Below are 21019 nucleotides of genomic sequence, written 5' to 3'. Positions count from 1 at the left end.
ATTGGAACAGCAGTTTCAATTTGTTGATAAGTAGTTTGAAAAGTTTCACTATAACTCACTCACTAGATTCCTGTGTTCCTTCCAGTTGTAGCCATTATTCTTACACATTAGAACCAGTCCACTAGCCAAGAAAGAATGAATAATGTATGCGGTTATTTGCTATGAATCATAAATTTAAAATATAATAAATCTTAGTTTTTTGAGCAGCATTTATAGGTTAAATCTTTACAGATAGTCGAATAACATAGGTGAATAGAAGTTTTTGATTCACTTAAGGCAGCCTGTTTGAATATCCGGGCTATCTGCTCCTTCTATCCGGATATTTCAGCAAGTTATTTTTCTTGTAATCGACATATCATTGTGTCAATTAGTCTCATAACCTATTCAAGTGCGTTTGTGAAAAATTTACAACAGTTCGTTGTACAAGTTACAAAAAAGCCCAATCAGAGAGGCCGTGGTCGATGGCAATATACATCGAAAAGAATATACATAATCCAGATGTTGATTCCTGAACTGCTAACTTCTAACTAACGACCACTCAGTATGTTATAGTCAGGATCGATCAAGCAATAAGAAACGGAAACTTGTTGAAATGCTTTGTGCTGAGAATTTTATATTCTACCAAAAATATAATACTGAGTAAAGCCAATAATAATAAAATTCATCTGTAACGCTTATTCAACAGTACTGAGAAACTGATTTTCTATTTCAAAATTAAAACATAACAGGATGCTTAACATATTTATCATTAGCAATCTTCACAGTCCCATAGTGGGACGGAACGTCTATCCAGTGCTTCCAGATTTTCAGTAGTGGTCTAGCTTAGGTCGACTCGTGAATTTAACTGTGAAAAATTAGATTAGTTGAATGAATCATTTCCCAGAAGATAATTAATATAAACTTCTTAATCTTTTGAACTTATATTTATTTTTCTTCATTAAATTAATCTGATTATAGATAGCTGTAAAACGCAACCACATAGCCTGATTTGATTACTGAGCATAATGCATAATAGAATTTAGCATTCTGGCTAAAATAAGAGCGTGTTGAACGGAGGTTAGGAATTATCAAGGCAAAACATAGCGTCAAACCATAAAGTATTCAACAACTTTTCTAGGTCGTTTCAAGAGGTATAGATTTCTTGATTCAAACACTCGAGATAATCTCACTAATTCTTCCGATCTGTCTCTCCTGCTCGCCTCTGATATGAACTGCGGAAACCTTTTCGGGTACATATTTGTCCCGAATTTATAAATGGCTGGCTAGTTGTGAATTCAGCTAACATTTAAGCTTGAAGTATTATTTCATTATGAAATATTTCACTGTAAGCTTACTTATATGTCACAACCTTTTTGAATTTGATTTCATGATATAGCTTTTGATTTATAAAGGTTGATTGTTAGCCCCGCTAAGAATCGCTTACGAAGTTCTATACCTTAAAGGATTTTTTCGTTTGAAACAATAAACCACAAATGTTATATAAAAAAATACACTCCATTTTATCAAGGGATTTCAATTTTATCACCCATGTCAATAAACATAGTCTGTGATTTTAACATGTTTAATCGGTTATCTTCACTAATTACACGATAAATCGACAATGAACCCTCAAAACAAATCAATTAAAACTTTAAACTACTGAAAAAGTTTCAAAATGGTAGTCTATAAATATTTACCATTTTTTACTCTGCTTCTTTAATATCAAGCTTTTCAGATTCATTAAATTAAAATTTGTTTTATTTCTATCTTCACGACAAAACTTTAGCCTCAGTACAGTTATACTGGATTAGTTATTGGTTTATCAGTTTCTGCTATCATATTAGGGTTATTAATTGGTACAGCTATTTGGTATATACGAAAAAATAAACCGCAACATCATAAGAAGCCAACGCGTCGTAGAAGATTTGCATCACAACCTGCTGATTTTGGTGGTTCTAATTTAAAAACAGATCCAACTCTTAGACTTACAACTAATCCCGTAAATGATTTACAGGTTAGTTTATGAATTGATGTTTAATTATGTGATAGAGAAAGAATTTGTGGAGTTTTGTAAGAAAAAAACACAAGACATTTATAATCACTATTCATTATTATTATATTTGTACAAATTTATTCCGAGTGATAGTGCCCCTGCTTCAGGAAACATTTATGCATATGAGACCTACTGAGTACTTGCCTAATTCACTTATATTCACGTCAAATCAACACATTTTTGGACAGACTTACGAAACATCATTAAGTCTGGACATTGCAAAAAACATTGTGCAGTATAGCTCGTGGTTTGTAATTTCCCGTTTTTGAAATTTCTGACTAAATTTGATATGTATCTATTACCGTATATATTAACTAGGCTGATTGTCTAGAAATCGTCTCTGTAACAGAAAGTTGAGGGCTACCTGAACTTTGTAGCTTAGCGGATAAATCCCGCGAGCGGGGTCGTGGAGCCGTGATCAGTGGAGCTAATCCATGTTGGGTAGATACAAGTATCTATCTCAGTACAGTGGAAGTTGGTCGCACGATTTCGTGGATTGGTTGATGTTAGACACTATCACCACTGGATGCTGGCTCAGTAGTCCAGTAGGTTAAGCGTTGGCGCGCGAGACCGAGGGCCCTGGGTTCGAATCCCGTGAGCGGGATCGTGGATGCGCACTGCTGAGGAGTCCCACAATAGGACGAAATGGCTGTCCAGTACTTCCAGGTTTCCAAAGGTGGTGGTCTAACATCAATAGGTTCATGATCTCAATCAAAAACCTAATAATCTCCGCAACCTCTATACTAGTAACTCTATTATGTTAGGAAGGCAACCTTAGGTACGTTGAATAGAATTCAAGGAGTGATCCCAGTTATCAATCTTAGTATAAAACTATTTTGTGATGAAGATATTTTATATAGTACACAGAAAGTTTACAAACAAAAAGAAAATGTTTTAATGTAATCACCATATATAGTGAGAATTATATAATGTGGAAATAAAAATATTAGTAAATTCTTTGTACTATTTATGTTAAATATTGTATAAGTAAATCAATGAGCTTTTGTTTTACTCATTGTTTATTCACAATAAACAATTAGATAAACCAGCTTATTACTTATTCACTGAATGTTAGGCATTTCAATTGAGTACAACTGTTAAAATAGATTATCAATATAGTCCATGAGTTTCCTTAATTGTTATTTCATGAATTTATTTCGTCTAATTTATAAATCCTCTGAATTAGTTAGAAAATAATGTGATGCTATTATAGGACTGTTCATAAAATTATTTATAGCCTTATATACAGACGAATCACTTTCTACGATGAAAAACTACAGTATTAGGATAGAAGGAATGGTAATGGTGGTTTGTGAAATGATTAGGTTTCTTTATATTCCTAGAGAACTATCCTTGAGTTATGCTATCTATTCATCAAATAACAAGGAGCAAAAAAATCCCAAGGCCATGTCGATATCGTTCAAGGTCATTGTTTTCAAAAAGTTTCATTCCCAATATTGAATAAATCGTCAAAAACAACTTAGATTTATACGTGATAACTAATTTCGCACTAACTACTCACTAAGCAATCAGTACTTAACACTACAATCCATGTTCCATCTCATGATTTGAGTAGATTTTAGAAATTTATTTCATTATTATTACATTCATTGGTCTACTAGACTGTAATAATATATCCCACTCATGTCATTATTTATTCGTCCTTTGTCTTTCAAAAAGTTAATGAGTATGAAAATTAAATCTATGCATGGACTAGATTATTCACTACATTCAACACCTACACGAAATCATTGTATTTATTCCCCACCATTGACAACACAACGAGTTAATCCATTTAATAATACATCATGTGATGAATTATCTGGTTCCATGTATTCACTTCCAAATCAAACACCAAGGCTAGCTGATCTTGAAGAGTTTGAAGATGAAAATTATGAATATGATGATGAATTGGGTAGTGTAGATCAAATTCACAATCCTAAATATTGGATTACTGGACAAATATTAAAAAATAATTCTACTAAAACTTCAATTATAAAACCAAATGTTGATCAAGAACAAATAGGAAATTTAAAATCTTTTTGTCCAAATAATTCTCTAACAAAGTCAGACCGTTATGAATGGATTGATAATGAGTTGGATACAAATTGGCATGAAAAAATTCATGAGAATCATAAACATGAATCAAAATCCACCGAATTATTTACTCAAACAGGTCAGTTAAATCAGAATAAAAATATGAATCAAACTGTTCATGTGTAAAAAAAAAAGAAGAAACAATTTCATTTTCTTCAAGAAATGACATATTCCTCACTTGAATGTGTATTCTCAGCTTTCATTATAGTAAGTCTGTATGTCTATACAGTTACTTTTACAAATACCGTTGTAAAAAAAAATGTATACGCTGATTTATACGAGCCTATTGACAAATACTAGAAATCATTTCTCTATGCATCCATGCTAGTATACAAAAAGACATCCATATAAATATGATACATTTTTTCCACTGTCTTACCTGTCCAAAATATTAACCCTTCCTAGTAGTTATGTAACTTTATACACTAACACCTATACATGCTAACAATAGTGATTGTTCCATTCTTTTCTCTGTTAGGTTTCTTTTTCTTTTCATTTCTTCCACCATATTTCATTTGCTACCTTATTTACCTAGTCATATGCTTAGACATTATAAATATCCATTTTATTTTTAAATGCAATTTCATTTATGCAAATAGTTACATATACAGTTTCTTTCTCTTTCATTTAAATAAACAATAAACCTTGTTCAGTTCTATATTTAAAGACGAATTAAACTGATCTATATAGTGGATATCATTTTGCAAACAATTTCATTTTAACTATTATGGGGTAAAATGTATTTCTATGGCCGCTATGTGTCACTATTTTATTTTATATTAATAATATAAATAAAAATTATTTAGCAATGTTATTTCAAAATATACACTCATTGTCTACTTATTATGATACTTTTTTCCCTTGGTTTTTACTACAGTAACAGAGAACAAATAGAGAATATGTTATATAGTTCATGAATATTATTTTAGAAAAATTAAACTAAGTTTTCTTTTTGCCAAATAAATCTCTTATTTAATATTTTCACCAATATTCTATTTAAAACGTATTCGTGAGTGTGTTTTTTTCTCAGTCAAGTTCTTTTTTTCGGTGGATACAATTGTTAACCCCACCTCTAACCATTCTTTTTGGGTTGGAAATGGACAATGTCTGTGGAAGGGCTCCAGGACAGGTTAAAAAGTATATAGACTATGTAGATTATGTACAGTCCCGGAGTGGACATCAGTGGACATCCAGCTGACGAGTTCCGAATAGGATGAAACGCGCGTCCTGGATTCCATCGCTAGCCATTATCCATCTTTACTTAAAAAGCTTGTGACTTAATGCTATATCAAGGCAATGCGCACAGGATGTACTTATGCCAACTAGAGACTGACCAATTGCAGTCCTAAATAACAATGGGAAGATACAAGTAAAACAACACCAAGTGAATTTATGTAGAATATGATTCAAGAATCTTGCTAGAAAGAATAACAAATGACAGTCTTTCTTAAATCGCAATTTATCATTATGCAGAATAACTGAAGTTTTTTTCCAGTATTTTAGTTACATATTACTCTTTGGAGCAACATAATTATTTGTTTAATCACATTTTAAAAGTTGCCATTTCTTTCTTGGTTTAGATTGCATTTTTAGGACAGAGAAATAGTTTACATCATGGATTTTTTTTACATTGTGTTCATTCATTACTAAAATATGATGAACCAAAACCATGAACTTCCTGTTGTTATAGTGACTACAAGATCATTCAACTACCTAAATTATATAAATATTTATCATTGTATACTACTCATGTGTTTTATGATTTTTCACCACACTGACAACAATATATTCTCCTAAATATTTTACATTCATTCTACGATAAAATAAAGAAATTTGAATTAAAATATTCAAGTGATTGAATCATAAACCAACCATTTGGTTATCATCACCATGGTTGAAATTAATTTCTTCAATTCTAATTTAATATGACAATCTATACATGATTAGTTGGTAATAGGTGACTTACTTCTTATCTGTGACGTGTACATTGCATTCAGATATAAAATCGCTTATTTCAGTAAATGAATCCTACTGGACATGAGTTAGTTACTATATAATTAGTTAGATATTACCAAAGATATTAATGGCTTTATGAATAGTCAGCAAATAAACATAAAATGATTCATATCAAACGACTATCACAGTTAAAATATGAATGCAATTTTGAAGTATTGATAGTTTGTATTCAAACATTTAGGTTGGCAATGTTCGAAATACAATGGTTACAGATTTCAAATCTCGATACCAAAAGTGTTCTATGAATTTTGCCTATTACAATAGAAAAAAAACAACTTCATTATAAACGACAGAAAAGTTTTACCAATGCCTGATTTCTGTGCAAAATAATATTGTTTTGATCTATAGGTTACACTAATTAATTTTCAACCGTTTTTCTACATCTTTTGTGATGACAAGATTTTTTATGAATGGTTTTTCTCATAGTATTCACTGACTGCGTCTTGTCAATCGAATATTCTTAGAACTAGCCAAGATTCCACACATTTGTGATGTTATTACATTCTCCAAAGCACATTGGGACATCTTCTGTTTTGTTTATTTTTGTATCAACTAATTTGACTACTACAAATTATATCGAATATTCACTTGGTATTGTTTGGTTTGTATCTACCCATTGAGGTTTAAGACTGCAATTGATCAGTCTGTTATTGGTATATTTGCATACTATGCGTATGCCTCGATATTGCTTTAATTCACAAGCTGATGGATAATGACTAGCAGTGGAATCCAGGACGCGCATTTAGTCCTATTTTGGACTCGTTAGCTAATTGTGCCTGCATCTCGGAGTTGATGTTCACTCTGGGACTCGAACCTAGTACCATTCGCTTCGAACGCCATCACGTTATCCACTCAGCTACTGAGTCCTGATATTATTATTTTAGCTACTCACTAGCAGGCAAATGTCTAATACACAATTTAATGTTCATAAAGAAATAATTTTGAAAACATATTTTATTTCTTTTGTAAAAATCAAACATAATCAGTTCGAATATCTGAATACATTACTCAAGAAACTCAGGCACCATAACCTGTGAAGATATTTATTTGTGAAATAGATACTAAATAACATGATTTGAAGTAGTTATATGATAGAATACAATTAAGAAAATGTGAACCAAGCAGAGCCTTAGTACCAATGTCATCAAACACTGCAGCATCGCATATTTCAACTACTGTTACTATTTGTTATCTATCTATAACTAGTGGTGACTGCATAAACCCTGTTAGGACGTTCGCATATAACAAAAACAGAAAGCCTTAGACCACTTCTAGAAATACTTCACTATCACTACATTCCATAAGCAAAGAGTACATATAGAATTTATGAACATTTTCGGCGACTTAAAATCACACATCAGCTTAGGACTAAAGATTCATAGATCGAACTAAAGGCCAACTCACTAGAAGGATATGAAATTTATTTTCATAATACAGCGTTATAATAAAAATTAAAAGTGTAATGAATTCATTGAAAGAAGTAAGAGTCTATCAATACACTTTAACTGATTTATTTAAATAGCAGAAAATATCTTTACGCTTGGTTCATACTATGTTTTCAACTTAATGTTAGTGACTCAAATCTTCTGCAAACATCACCGTCAATAGTGCTTTCAAATAAGGCCATAGCTAGACTGTCCTGTTAACCTTGTTTTTGTGTGGTTTCTCAGGTAAGAAATTTTAAAGTGAATTTTTGACCAAGTTAGGAAAATAATGCTAACTTATTAATGTACGACTTGCGGCATTATTATTCGTCAGTTCAAAACCTGTCAGTGGTCTGAAGCATTCACCATGAATCCTGAAAGTCTTATGTTCATTCCCTGATGTATTCGTAGGCAGCTGTTTCTAAGGAGATCCATATTTGGGTGAAATATATACCTAGTGCCTAATCAAAGTCAAATCTTGATGTACAACTTTAAATCTTTCAACTTCCACAACACCTTTAATAACTATTTACTAATCTTAATAGTTGAGATCATGATTCAAATGAAGTTAGACCGTCATGGAAAACCTGGAAGCACCGAACTAATCATTTGCAAAGTAACTGTCTACAGCTACACAAGCAAAGTTAACACCATATCGCTAAATTCAAACAATTACAACTGAGCGAATTATAATTTTAACTACTTCCAGAGAAGTCTAACGATTTATTGAACTAGGAAAATAACGCCTTGAAATCGATAAATGATTGAGTGGACATTTCACAGGGATAGTTTGTCTACTCATTAGTAGCCAAAGTGTATTTGTAAAATTTCAAGGTTCAATTTTGAAGTGAATCACCCTAAAAAGATTAACTAAATTTTGGTGTTTGAGCATAAACGTTGTTTCTCCCATTAATGCACTTATCATAAGTTTTCTGCAACAGAGAACACCCACAGTACTTCCATGTCTCTTTAACATCGTCTTTGGTGACCTAAATGCTGATATTGTGCATCTTCTGTTAGTTTAAGGGACTTGTGGATAATTACGAAATATTCTTGATTAGATCACAACTCGAAACCCAGAAGCTCTGTAAGGCCGTTTAGTTCCAGTTTAAAACCAGTCAATAATAAGTTATATTGTGAAAATTATATAATCTTCACAAATCCCACACAGTCATTGTACTTATAAGCTCACTGGTGACTAGCTTCACGATATAACTTCTGGAGTTTTAGTGAGAAATGAAGTAACCAGTGGAGTTCAATCCATGTCGGTTGTGAGATAGTTTACACTAGAGGCAATGTATAGGGGTTTCGCAATATTATGGATCGTGGTTGTGCATTGCTGAGGAGTTCCATAATAGAACAAGACGGTCGTCTAGTGCTCTCAGGTTTTCTACAGTGGCCTAGCTTAGATTGACCGATAAATTTGACTGTTAAAATACTACGATTTCCACAAAATCCTGTACTGAGAAGTTGCAAAATATTTACATATTACATTCACATAACCTTCAATAGTCCAATTGTATCTTTCTGTACGTTCTGCCATCTGAACTGTATTGTTGTCTGGTCTCGAAGTGTTCCGCCAACGCCGTATTTTCTATGCACTGAACTTTTACTCCATCTGTCAATTATTATAACTTCAATGCCACGTTCCTCTACACACTACTTACAAACATCCTTATAATTAGCGTCCACTACACTAATACCATTACGATTACCATCAATACAAAAATAAAATGAAAATATAGGTTTGTATTCTGTCTTGATGATAAAATGGTGAATAAATAGTTCATGTTCATCAATTTTAAATAACTGAGTCATAAATTTATACAGGGTCACTCTATTCTAGTGATAATAATGCAACGGAATTATTGTTGTGAACTGCATTTTGAGTTTAATACACAAATCAGTACATGTTAGAAAATTGAGGGCAGTCTATAGGAAATACCGAAATTAGGTATCTTGTTAACTGAGAACTTTTCAGCACTCCTAAAGGAAGTGATGCTTTCAATTAGATGCAAATCCGTATGACCTATTGTAAAAGTCGTTATTTGCTTATCCAGTTAATATCATTAGAATCGTAATGGGGTTGAAAATATTGGTTTTGAAAATCAATTTTGCACTGTGTTCAATGAACAATCATGGTATTCGTTAGAATTAATTAACGCCGATTGATTTCTATAGATCAAAGGTGGAATGTAGTCACACTGGTTTAAGTGACTAAAAAGTGCACAGGAGTAATAGCCACCTTAAAATGGTAGCTATATCTTGCCAATAAGTACCAGTTAGCGTGAAATGTGGATTTAAGAGTTCCTGTTGACTGTTTTCAACCACCTAATACCAAAATAAGTGCGGAAACACATCAATATATTAAGTCAATTAGACTGGTAGCTGAGCTTCAACTGAGGACAAACAGTTTTTCCAGCAGTCAAGAATATAAGACATGACATTATTTGCGATTATCAAATAGCTGGTTATTATAAACTAAAACATGCTCATGTAGAACAATTGGCCTCATTTTTTTACTTAAAATAGATAAATTTTAGCTAATAATGGAATGCAAAACAAGAGTTTCGTCCTACTTGGGAGACGTCGACTGGATGCATGTCCATTCGTTTTTATATTCACACCAGAACCCTAATCCAGCACCTTTAAATTCAAACTCCAACGTCTTATCTACTAAGCTACTAAATACAGATGCCTGTTTGCTTGTCCAAGGGGTGTAATATTTATATCATTAATAATGAGGGTTTAAATTATCCTGACGGTGGTTAGCTGGTACATTTAGTTGACGACTTCTAAAAGTAGACGAAAAGTGCTTCCAACACTCCACTGCTATTTCAGTTCCATCTGTTTCAAGCCAACTTTGGAATAATTGTAATAATGAGACAATCCGTACAGGTTGCACATTTCCCTACAAAGACTGATTAAAATTCGGTTAGGAATATCAATAACGAGAATATTCAAGCTTACTGATATAACCATCTTTGTTAAATTAGTTAATCCCGATTACCTTCAGTTTTTTAGAACATTGTAGAATTTAACTCGTTCTATAAATTTTTGGTATTATTCCCACTCAATGAAACCAACAGTAAAAATCAAAATTAAGATATTGATAACCCTGTATTTATTAAACTTAACCATGTTACTGATTTGAACTATTTAAGTAGTAGATATTTTTAATAAAAATATTATTGATCCAAGATGAATTGAAATATATAATTGAAGTTCAAACTCAGTACTCAGAAATAGCACTAATTTTATGAAATATAAATATTAGTTTTGATCTGGACGGTCTTTGAACAAAGCAGCCAATAGCCATTCAACAATTTCTTGGTAACCTACCTGTACCAATCTTGTCAAAATGAAACTATATATAGTTAGAGAATGCATAACTGATACGCATACTATAACTTAAAATTCAAGACATCACGATTGGCGTTGATGAACCGCTATTCTTCACCAACTTAGAATCCACAGTTAATCCCTTCACCAAGGATAAAGCACTAACAAAGGAAAGAAATATTTCAAATCTACACTTATTCCTGTTTGTTTTTGTAAAGATTCAGTTAAACCTTTAGAACATTAAACGATATGTATTATGATTTATACTTATTAATTATGCCAAATATGAAGCGGTTATACACCACAATATTTTTAAAGACCTTGAAGTACTGGCAGAAAATATGTTTGGTTGATGATAATTCTATTCAAATTTTGTCTACAAGTACCTGTACGTCTTCATTAAAGTAAAAATTAACCTTTGTCTAATTATCTCCCACGTACACCCCTCCCTCAATGATAATCATAATCGATAGTCAGTCCCAGCATCAGAGCAACTCCCCGAGTGCGCGGAGCATTTTTCTTCATGGCCAAAGCACAACAGCATCTCTCGCAAAACTATCCTTTCCTATCCAGCTTGGGTTCAATGGGTTTCACGTATTCCGAGAGCCATCAATTTGTAGCTCCTCATTGCCATTGCTACTTGATTGGTCCTCCCAGTTACCCATGTTGTCTGAACGTTCCATGTATCTATAGTAATTGCTGCTCTGGTTGTTAGAAGGGACAGTGGCCTCGTGACTTCCAAAGAAACTCGGCTTTCACCACGAGGCGTCATAATCCTTCTGAATGAAGATCCTTCAACTCGGAGAGCAGTGTTTAAATTTTTTCTTGTTAGCGTTTTTTGGCAAGGTTATTTTCAATGGGACGGGTTTGTTGATACCATGCCTAACCCCCTTTGTTTACCTGGGCTTGGAACCAGCAGTAACCCCAAAATATCTACAGGTAAACCCTAAAAAACAACCCTATTTCTATCTGTTTGTTAATGTTTTACCCACGAATACTATATTCTCAATAATATTTTTTTGTTATGTTCATTACATCATAATGAGTTGCCTTGGAAAACAAAGTCCTTCAAATATCAAATTATCATTTATATACATTTTTACTTACACTATTGTGGTCATGTGCTTAAGCAGCGTCTACGTCAATTAGTTAACATTTAGCTAATGAAAAATTCATTGTTTGGTTAATTTTTCTCACAATTTATGATAACTGGAAAGGCTAACTTGTGAATATGAGATTCTATACAATTTTTTTTCAAAACAACAATGTAAATGGTTAAAGATCATTAGCGTTTGGCATATTGATGTAAAAATTCGAATTCCAGTCCCTGTGTGAATACCAACACTGGGATCCAAGTACATTTACCTGACGAGTCTCAAATAAAACGAAACATACGTCCTAGACTCCACTGCTAGCTATAAGTCATTCGTTCTGTAAAGGCAATATAAGAACTTTAAGTTTAGGGGCAATCATTACTAGCATTTAGTTTTGAGATATATTTCTTAAACTACCAAGGTGTAACTAAGTAAATTTAACAATGAAACAGTTTTCCACTGTTCTAATTGAATAAACATTCTGTTTTATAGCTAAGTTATTGAAAAGTAATGAGAAAGGAAGTTCAGTCATGTAACAAATGAGTCATTTACTCAGTAATGATTTCCCGTGATATCATTAGTTATTTGAATTTGAAAATAAGGACCATTAGATGGGAACCAAACAGTATAAGGTTTAAGAGCTTGTTGAAAAACCTTAAAATCCGATTTCCAACCTATGACAGGGTTTTTGGTAAATGCTTCTGAAGATTCAGACACTTGAACAAAACAGAAATCTAGTCCTGTCATATTTTTATGGTGCTTCAACTGATAACGTAAAAAAAATCAACTCCACAAAAACCCCAACTCAATAACAACTGGATGGAAATTGGAAGATGTGAAGTATCAATCATCGTGTGAAAGTCGTCCCATTCACTAATAGATCTAGAGGTTTAAAGTGTGACTTCGCATTGTTTCGTGAATGTATACCGTTGATTTCTATAACTGTTATCAATTCATAATAAAACTAATTTGATGATTATCTCATATATATTGCTTGATTGTCACTCATCCATCAGTGAATTCATACATCTATTCATTCTTTCGCTTCATTCATTTGTTTGTTATGTTGTTCGCTGTCTTTTTTTACCACTGTCAATCTGTCAATCAAAAATATTGAATAAAAAAACGTGATTACAATATTAAAATTAAAATGTATATTAGAAGTATACTATAGAGGATGAGAGTAAGTCGTTTGGATAGCTAGAATTGATGGGGAAAAAAAGAAGAAAACTGAAAAATCCCACGTGTAATTGAGCTTACGCTTACACACAGAAACACATACATACGTACATACATACATACATACATACATACATACATACATACATACATACATACATGTAAACCTGAATACACATGTGTATATTCATGCATGAAATGAATTTTTTTCTTAGTTGAAAAATTGCGTGACATTAATTTGAAGAGAAAAATAGAAACAGTAGTATGGTAATAGTAGTCTCACTAGTGATAATGATTATTAATATTTCTAATCTAAGTTCCAGTATAATGATGATAATGATAATAAATTTATTCAATTATATATCAATGTGATAATAAATGAATGAGTTATTGTGTCTTTATGAGATGATTGAGAGAGAATTGATAAAATGAAAAAGAAAAAAAAGGAAAAAGGCCAACTACCCGTATTTTCAATAGAATTGGGCTGGAGTAGGTAACTTTCCAACTGATTTAATAAGGCAGCAATAATAATAATAATCTACGCCAAATTTATAAATGATTAGATTTTTTTTTTAAAAAAGAGGGGGGATTAGAAAATCTATGACCATTCTATGTTATTGCGTTCCTTATTTTTTGCCATTCATAAGTGAATGAATGATTAAGTAAATAAATAAAATAATTCACTTTTTCTGTAAAATTAGGGAAAAAACCTATTTTTGTAAACAAATAAATAATCTATAAAAGTAAAGGGTCTATTATCATTAATATTACTATTATTATCATTATTATTATTTATTGGTTTATTAAAATAGACCTACACTTTATCATCATGATAATTATTGCTAACCAAACATTCACACAAAAAAATCCAAACATATGAAACAGAAAGAAAAAAAACAGAGGAAGTAAGTGAATGAAAAGAAAAGGAGGAGAGTTTCTTCCCCCCCCCCGTCTTTCCCCCCCCCGCACCACCAAAAAAATAAATAAATAACTATTGAAAAACAGGTTAAACTAGTTTCTTCTTTTTCAACAACAACAACAAAAAAAAACAAAAAGTTTATTCCTTTTTTTCCCCCAGAAACTTATCTATTTATCCATCTGAAATTAATTTGTTAAATAAATAAGATTAGATGATTCTTTTTAGAAGAAAAATTGGCGTTTATTTATTTGTCTTAGTCAGTTAGTTAATTGTTCAAATTCAAACTATATAGTGTCAATCATGATAAACTTTTGCCATGTATACTGTATCATTATTATTAATAAGAGTATTAGTACTATTATTATTAACAGTAGTAGTATTAATATTAGTATGATTATTATTAATACGACTTGTAAATGGGTGACTTTTTTTCCTTCTAAAAAGTATAAAAACTTTACCCTCATTCTTCTTGACGGCAAAAAAATATTCATTTTTTTCTCTCTAGTTAAAACGGGAAAGATTAAAACATTAAGAAATAAATAAGAATAAGAATAAATACAATAGGCAAGAGAAAAGGAGTAAAAAGAAAAGAAAAAGCCACTTTCTCTCCGTATACGTGTGTGTGTTCACTTTGCTATTTTCTATAAAAATAGTTTTATATCTGAAAAATTTCAAATAAGAAATGAGGGGAAAAAATCATTTTCATTGTTATTTTTCCTCTTGAGAAACAATCATATCAAATAGTTTTGTGGATAAGTTAGTGTTTTCTGTTTTCTCTGGAGTTTAGTTTTCGAGTTTGAATAGAGTCTTTCTTTAAACAATTTAAGTCAAACTGTTTGCTTATAATGGTTGTGAATTAAGACAATATCGAGGCAATATGCACAGTATACACATATACCAATAAGAGATTTATCACTTTCAGTCCTAAACACCAATATGAGAAGATTAAAGTAAACAATATCCAGTGAATTGAAATGTCACCTTATTGCACAAACAAGTGGCTATCAGTATTCAGTAGCTGAGTGGATAACGCATTGGCGTTTGAAGCGAATGGTACTGGGTTCAAGTCTCAAAGTGAAAATCAACTCTCAAATACAGGCACAATTAGCTGACGAGTCCCAAATAGGACGAAACGAGCGTCCTGGATTCCACTGCTAGCCACTATCCATTTTTCTTTATAATATTTGAATAGTAGTTTAAAAGGTAGTCAAACAGAGAACATGCTATGTAACTGTGTCAGTGTATTTCATGAATTTTTCCAACAGTATATTTACAATTTACTACCTCGTTATGATTAAAAAGTGTAGGAATATATTTTAATATATAAATGAACCATAATTTTAAAGGCAATTAGTAAGGATCAGATTTAGGATCATTTAATACCGTCAGCACCAAAAGAACTAGGCAAACATGACATCGGTCACTGCTCAGCGATGGGTCAGTTGCACATGTGATTTAAAATTGTAACCAATCGGAGATTTAATAATTTGATACTACTCTAGTATAAAAGTCGAACGATGAAGTGTGGCGCATATATATTTAATGCCCCTTTGTACCAATATTTATGTCTTAAATATGGTCATGAATGTGTATACCTGCAGAGTTTCAAAATGATATGAAAAAGCCACTTAGTATTAGTCACTCGCTGGATAACGCGTAGACGTTTAAAATTGGAATATAGTTTCAATGTAAATATCAACATATAACTGCCGAGCGTCATATAAGATAAAATGCCTATCCTGAATTATACTATTAGCCATAGTCACTTCAATTCATGAAGCTATGAACTATTCCCTATAATTTTTGAATGATTCCATAACGTATTTGATCAACAAAGACAAAATTAAATTAAACCTTGACAAAACACCTTTTCGAATGATTGTCAAAGTCAGATTAAATATTACTTTTAGCAGTTAATCAATTTCAGTGTAAACCTCTGATTATTTTACTCTTATATCAGTTTAAGTGTATAATCGATCCATTTCCATAATTAATCATGATTTATATGTAATATTTCTTCAATTTATCATATAAAAATTCAACAGTTGAGATCATGAGTCAGTTGAAGCTAGACCACTATGAAAGACTTGGAAGTACTGGACAGCCGTTCCGTCCTAGTATGGGACCCCTTGGCAGTGCGCACCCACAATCCCGGATGTGGGACTCAAACCCAGGACCTTCGGTCTCGTAAGCGAACGCTTAACCTGTAGACCACTGATCCGGCATCCAACGGTGCTAATGTCTAACTTCAACCAATCCGCGAAGTTGAGCCACACGTTCACCATTGTCTTTAGTGAGTTACTATCTCACAACAGACCTGGCTGAACTCCACTGGTCACGATTTATCACTAGAACTCCAGAAAATACTTCTTGAAGCCAGTCAGAGCGTTTTGTGGAGATTGTCGTAAGTTTAATAGTTGAATTAATGAGTCGATTAAAGCTAGATCACCTTAAAAAATCCAAAAAAGATATCAAAAATCATCTCTCATTTTCTTTCATTTATTAAAATCTAATAAAAGATTGTAATATTTGTATTGTTAATCGATAATTGTCGATTTTCGCCAGTTCTTTTCTATGTAACTAAATTACTAATGATTAACAATTCACTTTTTGAAACTGAAATCTGTTACTGTGAAAATCTGTTAAATATAAGTTATGGTAATCTACTTGTCTTTGTGGGCGTATTAAAAGATTTTGTAAAACTGGTTGGTACTTATCAGCTCAACTAACTGATCCTTCATTTATAAAAAATGTATGAACGGTAACCAGTACAAAGTCCATGAAGTATCCTCACTTTTATTTTTTATCTAAAATAATTTAGAAGTTAAAATTAGCCAAGATTTGGAAATGGTGAAGTACTTCTGCATAGCTTTAGCCAGAGTTTTTAGGACCTTGTGAGACTTTTATATAAATATCTTCAGCGACATATCCAATACCTTTTTCCAAGACATACCAGTCTATTAAAACTTCAGCATGAATAATTGTTTTTTCATTTTACAAAATTATATAATTATATGGTATACGATATTGAGAAGTAATTCTAAATCTTTTCTCTGCTCTCCTTTTCTTAAGACTTGTGAGAACATAATCTTGTTCTGAACAAAGTAAGCGATTCTTAGAAATTCTTAACTGAGGAGTTCTCTCTATATAGTTAGCTACTTTATCTAAGAAAGCAATGAACAAATATAGAAAATCAAGAAAACGATTTTTCGCCCTCCTACCCCTAAAAGTATAATCCTAATATTCCAGTATATTGTAATAACAATTTTGCTATCGTTCGATTCTAGCTTCAACTACGTATTTCAATCTCAACAATCTTACATTGGTTGTTTGTTTTTACTAAATAAATCTTACTACTTAAATAGCTGACAATAGTAATATAGTTAAGTCGTTTCATAAGTTTTCTTTATCTTAATGAAGAATATACTATTTTGGTATTGCTTCATTTTCCTAATGTAGTTGTACATGGGTTAAACCCTATTGTTGATCATTTCTTAACTTAAAATACTTATTAAAAACTGATCAATTGATTAATTATTTATTATTATTGAATATTGTCATCTCGTATAGTCCTGAATGGTAATTGAATTGTATCATCTTCAACAGATAAATATTAATGAATCTTAATGATTATATGAAATACCTTGTTTACCCTTCTTATTTCTTAACTTGTTTCAAACTAAACCTAATTGGCAAAAAAAGACGAACACCAAATTCATCGAAGCAGTTACTTCAATGGTAGTAAAAAAATATTTCATATAAGGATATGACGTAGGGAGAAAGAATTATTTCGCAGAAAGAACGATATGAAGTAATTTTAATCTCATGGTCTAAGGGAAGAAGAAGAGTGTATACACCTATGCCATTGTGTTTGATTTCAAGCCATGTCACCCAGAGTCTCCGACCATGGATTACGATAGTTGCGTGGACCCCAACCAAGTAGTTTACATCTACAAATATGGCTCAGACCAGAAGTTGATGATTTTAAGGACTGATACGAAGTTTTGGTTTGGCCACCGCCAACCAACCCCAACACTAGTCAGTATTACGTGTCGTTGTGTTAAGTGGTTGAGCATATGTAATACGTGGCCCAACCATCTCGGTCGATGAAGATTCACAACCTTATTAACTGATTTACTGTCATTCCCCAATATCCTGCGTCTAACCTCACTATTACTTACCCGATGATCCCAGCAGATACGAGCAGTATTTCTAAGACATCTTTGTTCATTACTTGTACTTTACGAGTATCTTGCACTCTTACTATCCACATTCGCAGCCATAAAGTAGAACAGAACGAACTGCTCAGCAGTATATTCGTCTCTTAATTGCTGGACGGATATCTCACCTTCGCCATAAGTCAAATGAGTTTTTTGAATCCTTGCAGTGATTTCATCAGACACCAACCCATTGGGTTTAATCAGACTTCGAAGATAGGTGAAGTTGTATTGTATGCAATAGACTTTTTTTTATAATAATATTACCACAGTAAATTTAGATCGTTTGCAGCTGACTAGAAGCCTTGAAATATAATAAATCTTGATCTTCTCACATTATTTAAATGTATCAAATAAGTTTGAATTTAGTCATTAGTCTAAGTGACTTAAAGTAATAATGTGTTTCTGCTTTTATTTTAAAATTAGGTAATCAGAGACAGTCATCAGAAATCCTTGAATCTACAATTCATGCTTACTAGTACTAATCGGAGAGACCTACGTAACAACTTAAAGTAATTGTTTCTCTTATCGTTACCAAGTTATTTAGACCAGTATGGTTACATTTCACATTTAATCAACGTTATGGATTACTGATTGAACTTTTGGTTATTGTTTGAACACATAATCTAAATTGATTTTCAAAATAGGTACTCTCCAATCGATTTTAATTCTAATGATAATTTACCCTGAATCAACAATTGTGAATAATTGGCTTTCTCTCCTCCTCATTCCCATAGTCATTTATAGTAACTGACCAACTTTCATTTGTAAAATAAATTATCTTTTCCTAAAATGTTATATTCAACAAATAAATTGTTTATTTGTTGATTTTTCTCTTTTTTTTCAAGAGAAAAAAGGAGAAAAAGTAACAAAAGAAGTGTGGGAAACAAATAAATTGATTTTCTTTTTTCAAATTTTCATTTCAAATATAAAAAATTAAATAAGGGAAAAATGATTTTTAACTGTGAAAAAAAAAGAAGAAGAAGAAATGAGAAAGAATGTCAACAACTCATTTTTCTATTCTCATATATATAGGTCATTTGAATGAAGTTTATTTATTATTTCTTTATCAATTTTGGTCAAAAGGTCACATGCCAAACTATAATGAAGAGTAAATTAGTCATAGGAGATTGAATACTCTTACTGAGTATAGACACTGGTGAGTCCAGTTGTATGAATGTATGTATGTAAGTTTGTATGTGTATGTGTGTGTACATGTATTCTGAACATCACATGTGCAATAAATGTTGTTATTTGTTGTATATACATCATAAATAACCGATATTAGATGGACAAAGACTGAATATTTGACAAATGAATATTAATAGGAATAAAGAGAGTGACGAAGGGAAAAAATTATTGATTTTATGACTAAACAAAAAATTAATCTAATCTACAAAATTATCAAAAGTTGGAAATATAACGCATTAAATAACAACTTAATTCAAAAACGAAGAATATTTGAGCGAACAATTGTTTTCAAAAACTTCATCATATTCTTCGTTTTTGAATATTCTATGAGGATTTTTAAACTGCTGAAATCTAGTGAGCACCCAGTTGCACTGAAGGAACTCAATGAGTTCCTGAAGTATAGTGCGAAACTTACAGAAGCGAAAACTAATTTGGATTTTAACTGTAGAGTCTGATGATGAAGTTATTGAAAACAATTGTTCGCTCAAATATTCTTCGTTTTTGAATATTCTATGGGGATTTTTAAACAATTTAATTGTTTACAATTTAAGCGTTCTCCGAAAAAAGCTTGAAATTTTTAATTTTAATCTCTAGTATGGTTGTAGATTGTGTAGTGTTTAGTAGTTCAATACTGAAACGAAACCGGTATTCACTGTTACCTCGTTTTCAATGGATGTTAATTCTATTGAACCTTTAAGAACTAGACAGTAGTTTATATAACACTATTTAAGATAACATTGAAAACTAGAGAGATATCATGTGGCCGTTTCTAAATAATCTGGAATTTCTCAGAAATACTTATCTAAGACCTTATATATAACTGTCAGACATCAAACTCTACAAAAATATCAGTAAGTTACTGTTTCAGGAACTAAAGGTCCACATTTTCGTAATTCTGTTAGTTAGCGATGTCGCTAAATAGTCATCTTGTATCACCGGTAAGTAATAAGCTTATATGCATGATTCCATGATTCGGAAATTCTCATTAGAACTCACAGAAATTTGCCTAAACTTTATTTTCTTAGATTTCTAATTGATTACCTCTCAGGATCGAGGCTAAACTAACGAATTATGTGCTGAAACCACACTAACGCTATTATTGTCTCGACAATCGAGTGGTATAATCAGCTCTCATCTGATAGATTTGATTGTAAATGTCAAGTTCAAAAAGGAATATCACTTTCCCAGTATTCTAGTTTATATCTCGTAAGTAAGAATAAACATGAGCAGATGTCTAATTAATCGAGCACTCAACATCAATCTTCTATCCTTAACAGTCAATTCCTCTAAAATCTTTCAGAGTAGCGATAATAAACTTTTTGTTTATACATATGTATAAATCCATAAGAAGACAGAGCCAAATCAGTTCGCATTATAAATCATCTGAAAGTTGGCAATTGAATCTTCTAATGAGTTAGTCAAATAAATAACAATAATGACACGAAAAATCTACTCGCCCTGATTACAATAATTTTGAATAGATCTTATTACTTGAACTCCAGAAGAAC

General features: G+C 31.7%; 1 protein-coding gene across 2 annotated transcripts in view; it reads left to right on the top strand.

The window, feature by feature from the left end:
* CLSTN1_1 (Calsyntenin-1) overlaps positions 1-5106 on the top strand; it is a 68658-nt gene extending 63552 nt beyond the window's left edge. The window contains exons 13-14 of one of the 2 annotated variants that reach the window (XM_051214776.1): positions 1766-1993; positions 3713-5106. In XM_051214776.1, the coding sequence (XP_051067961.1) occupies positions 1766-1993; positions 3713-4255 (771 nt within the window). In that variant the 3' untranslated portion in view covers positions 4256-5106. The remainder of the gene's footprint in view (positions 1-1765; positions 1994-3712) is intronic. The other variant, XM_051214777.1, reaches the window with a different exon arrangement.
* Positions 5107-21019: the final 15913 nt, after the last annotated feature.

The sequence above is a fragment of the Schistosoma haematobium genome, chromosome 2 (assembly GCF_000699445.3).
Source record: "Schistosoma haematobium chromosome 2, whole genome shotgun sequence".
In the NCBI taxonomy this organism is placed as follows: Eukaryota; Metazoa; Platyhelminthes; class Trematoda; order Strigeidida; family Schistosomatidae; genus Schistosoma; species Schistosoma haematobium.
Note: the sequence above shows the minus strand (reverse complement) of the source record. Positions and strands in the feature narration are given on the sequence as shown.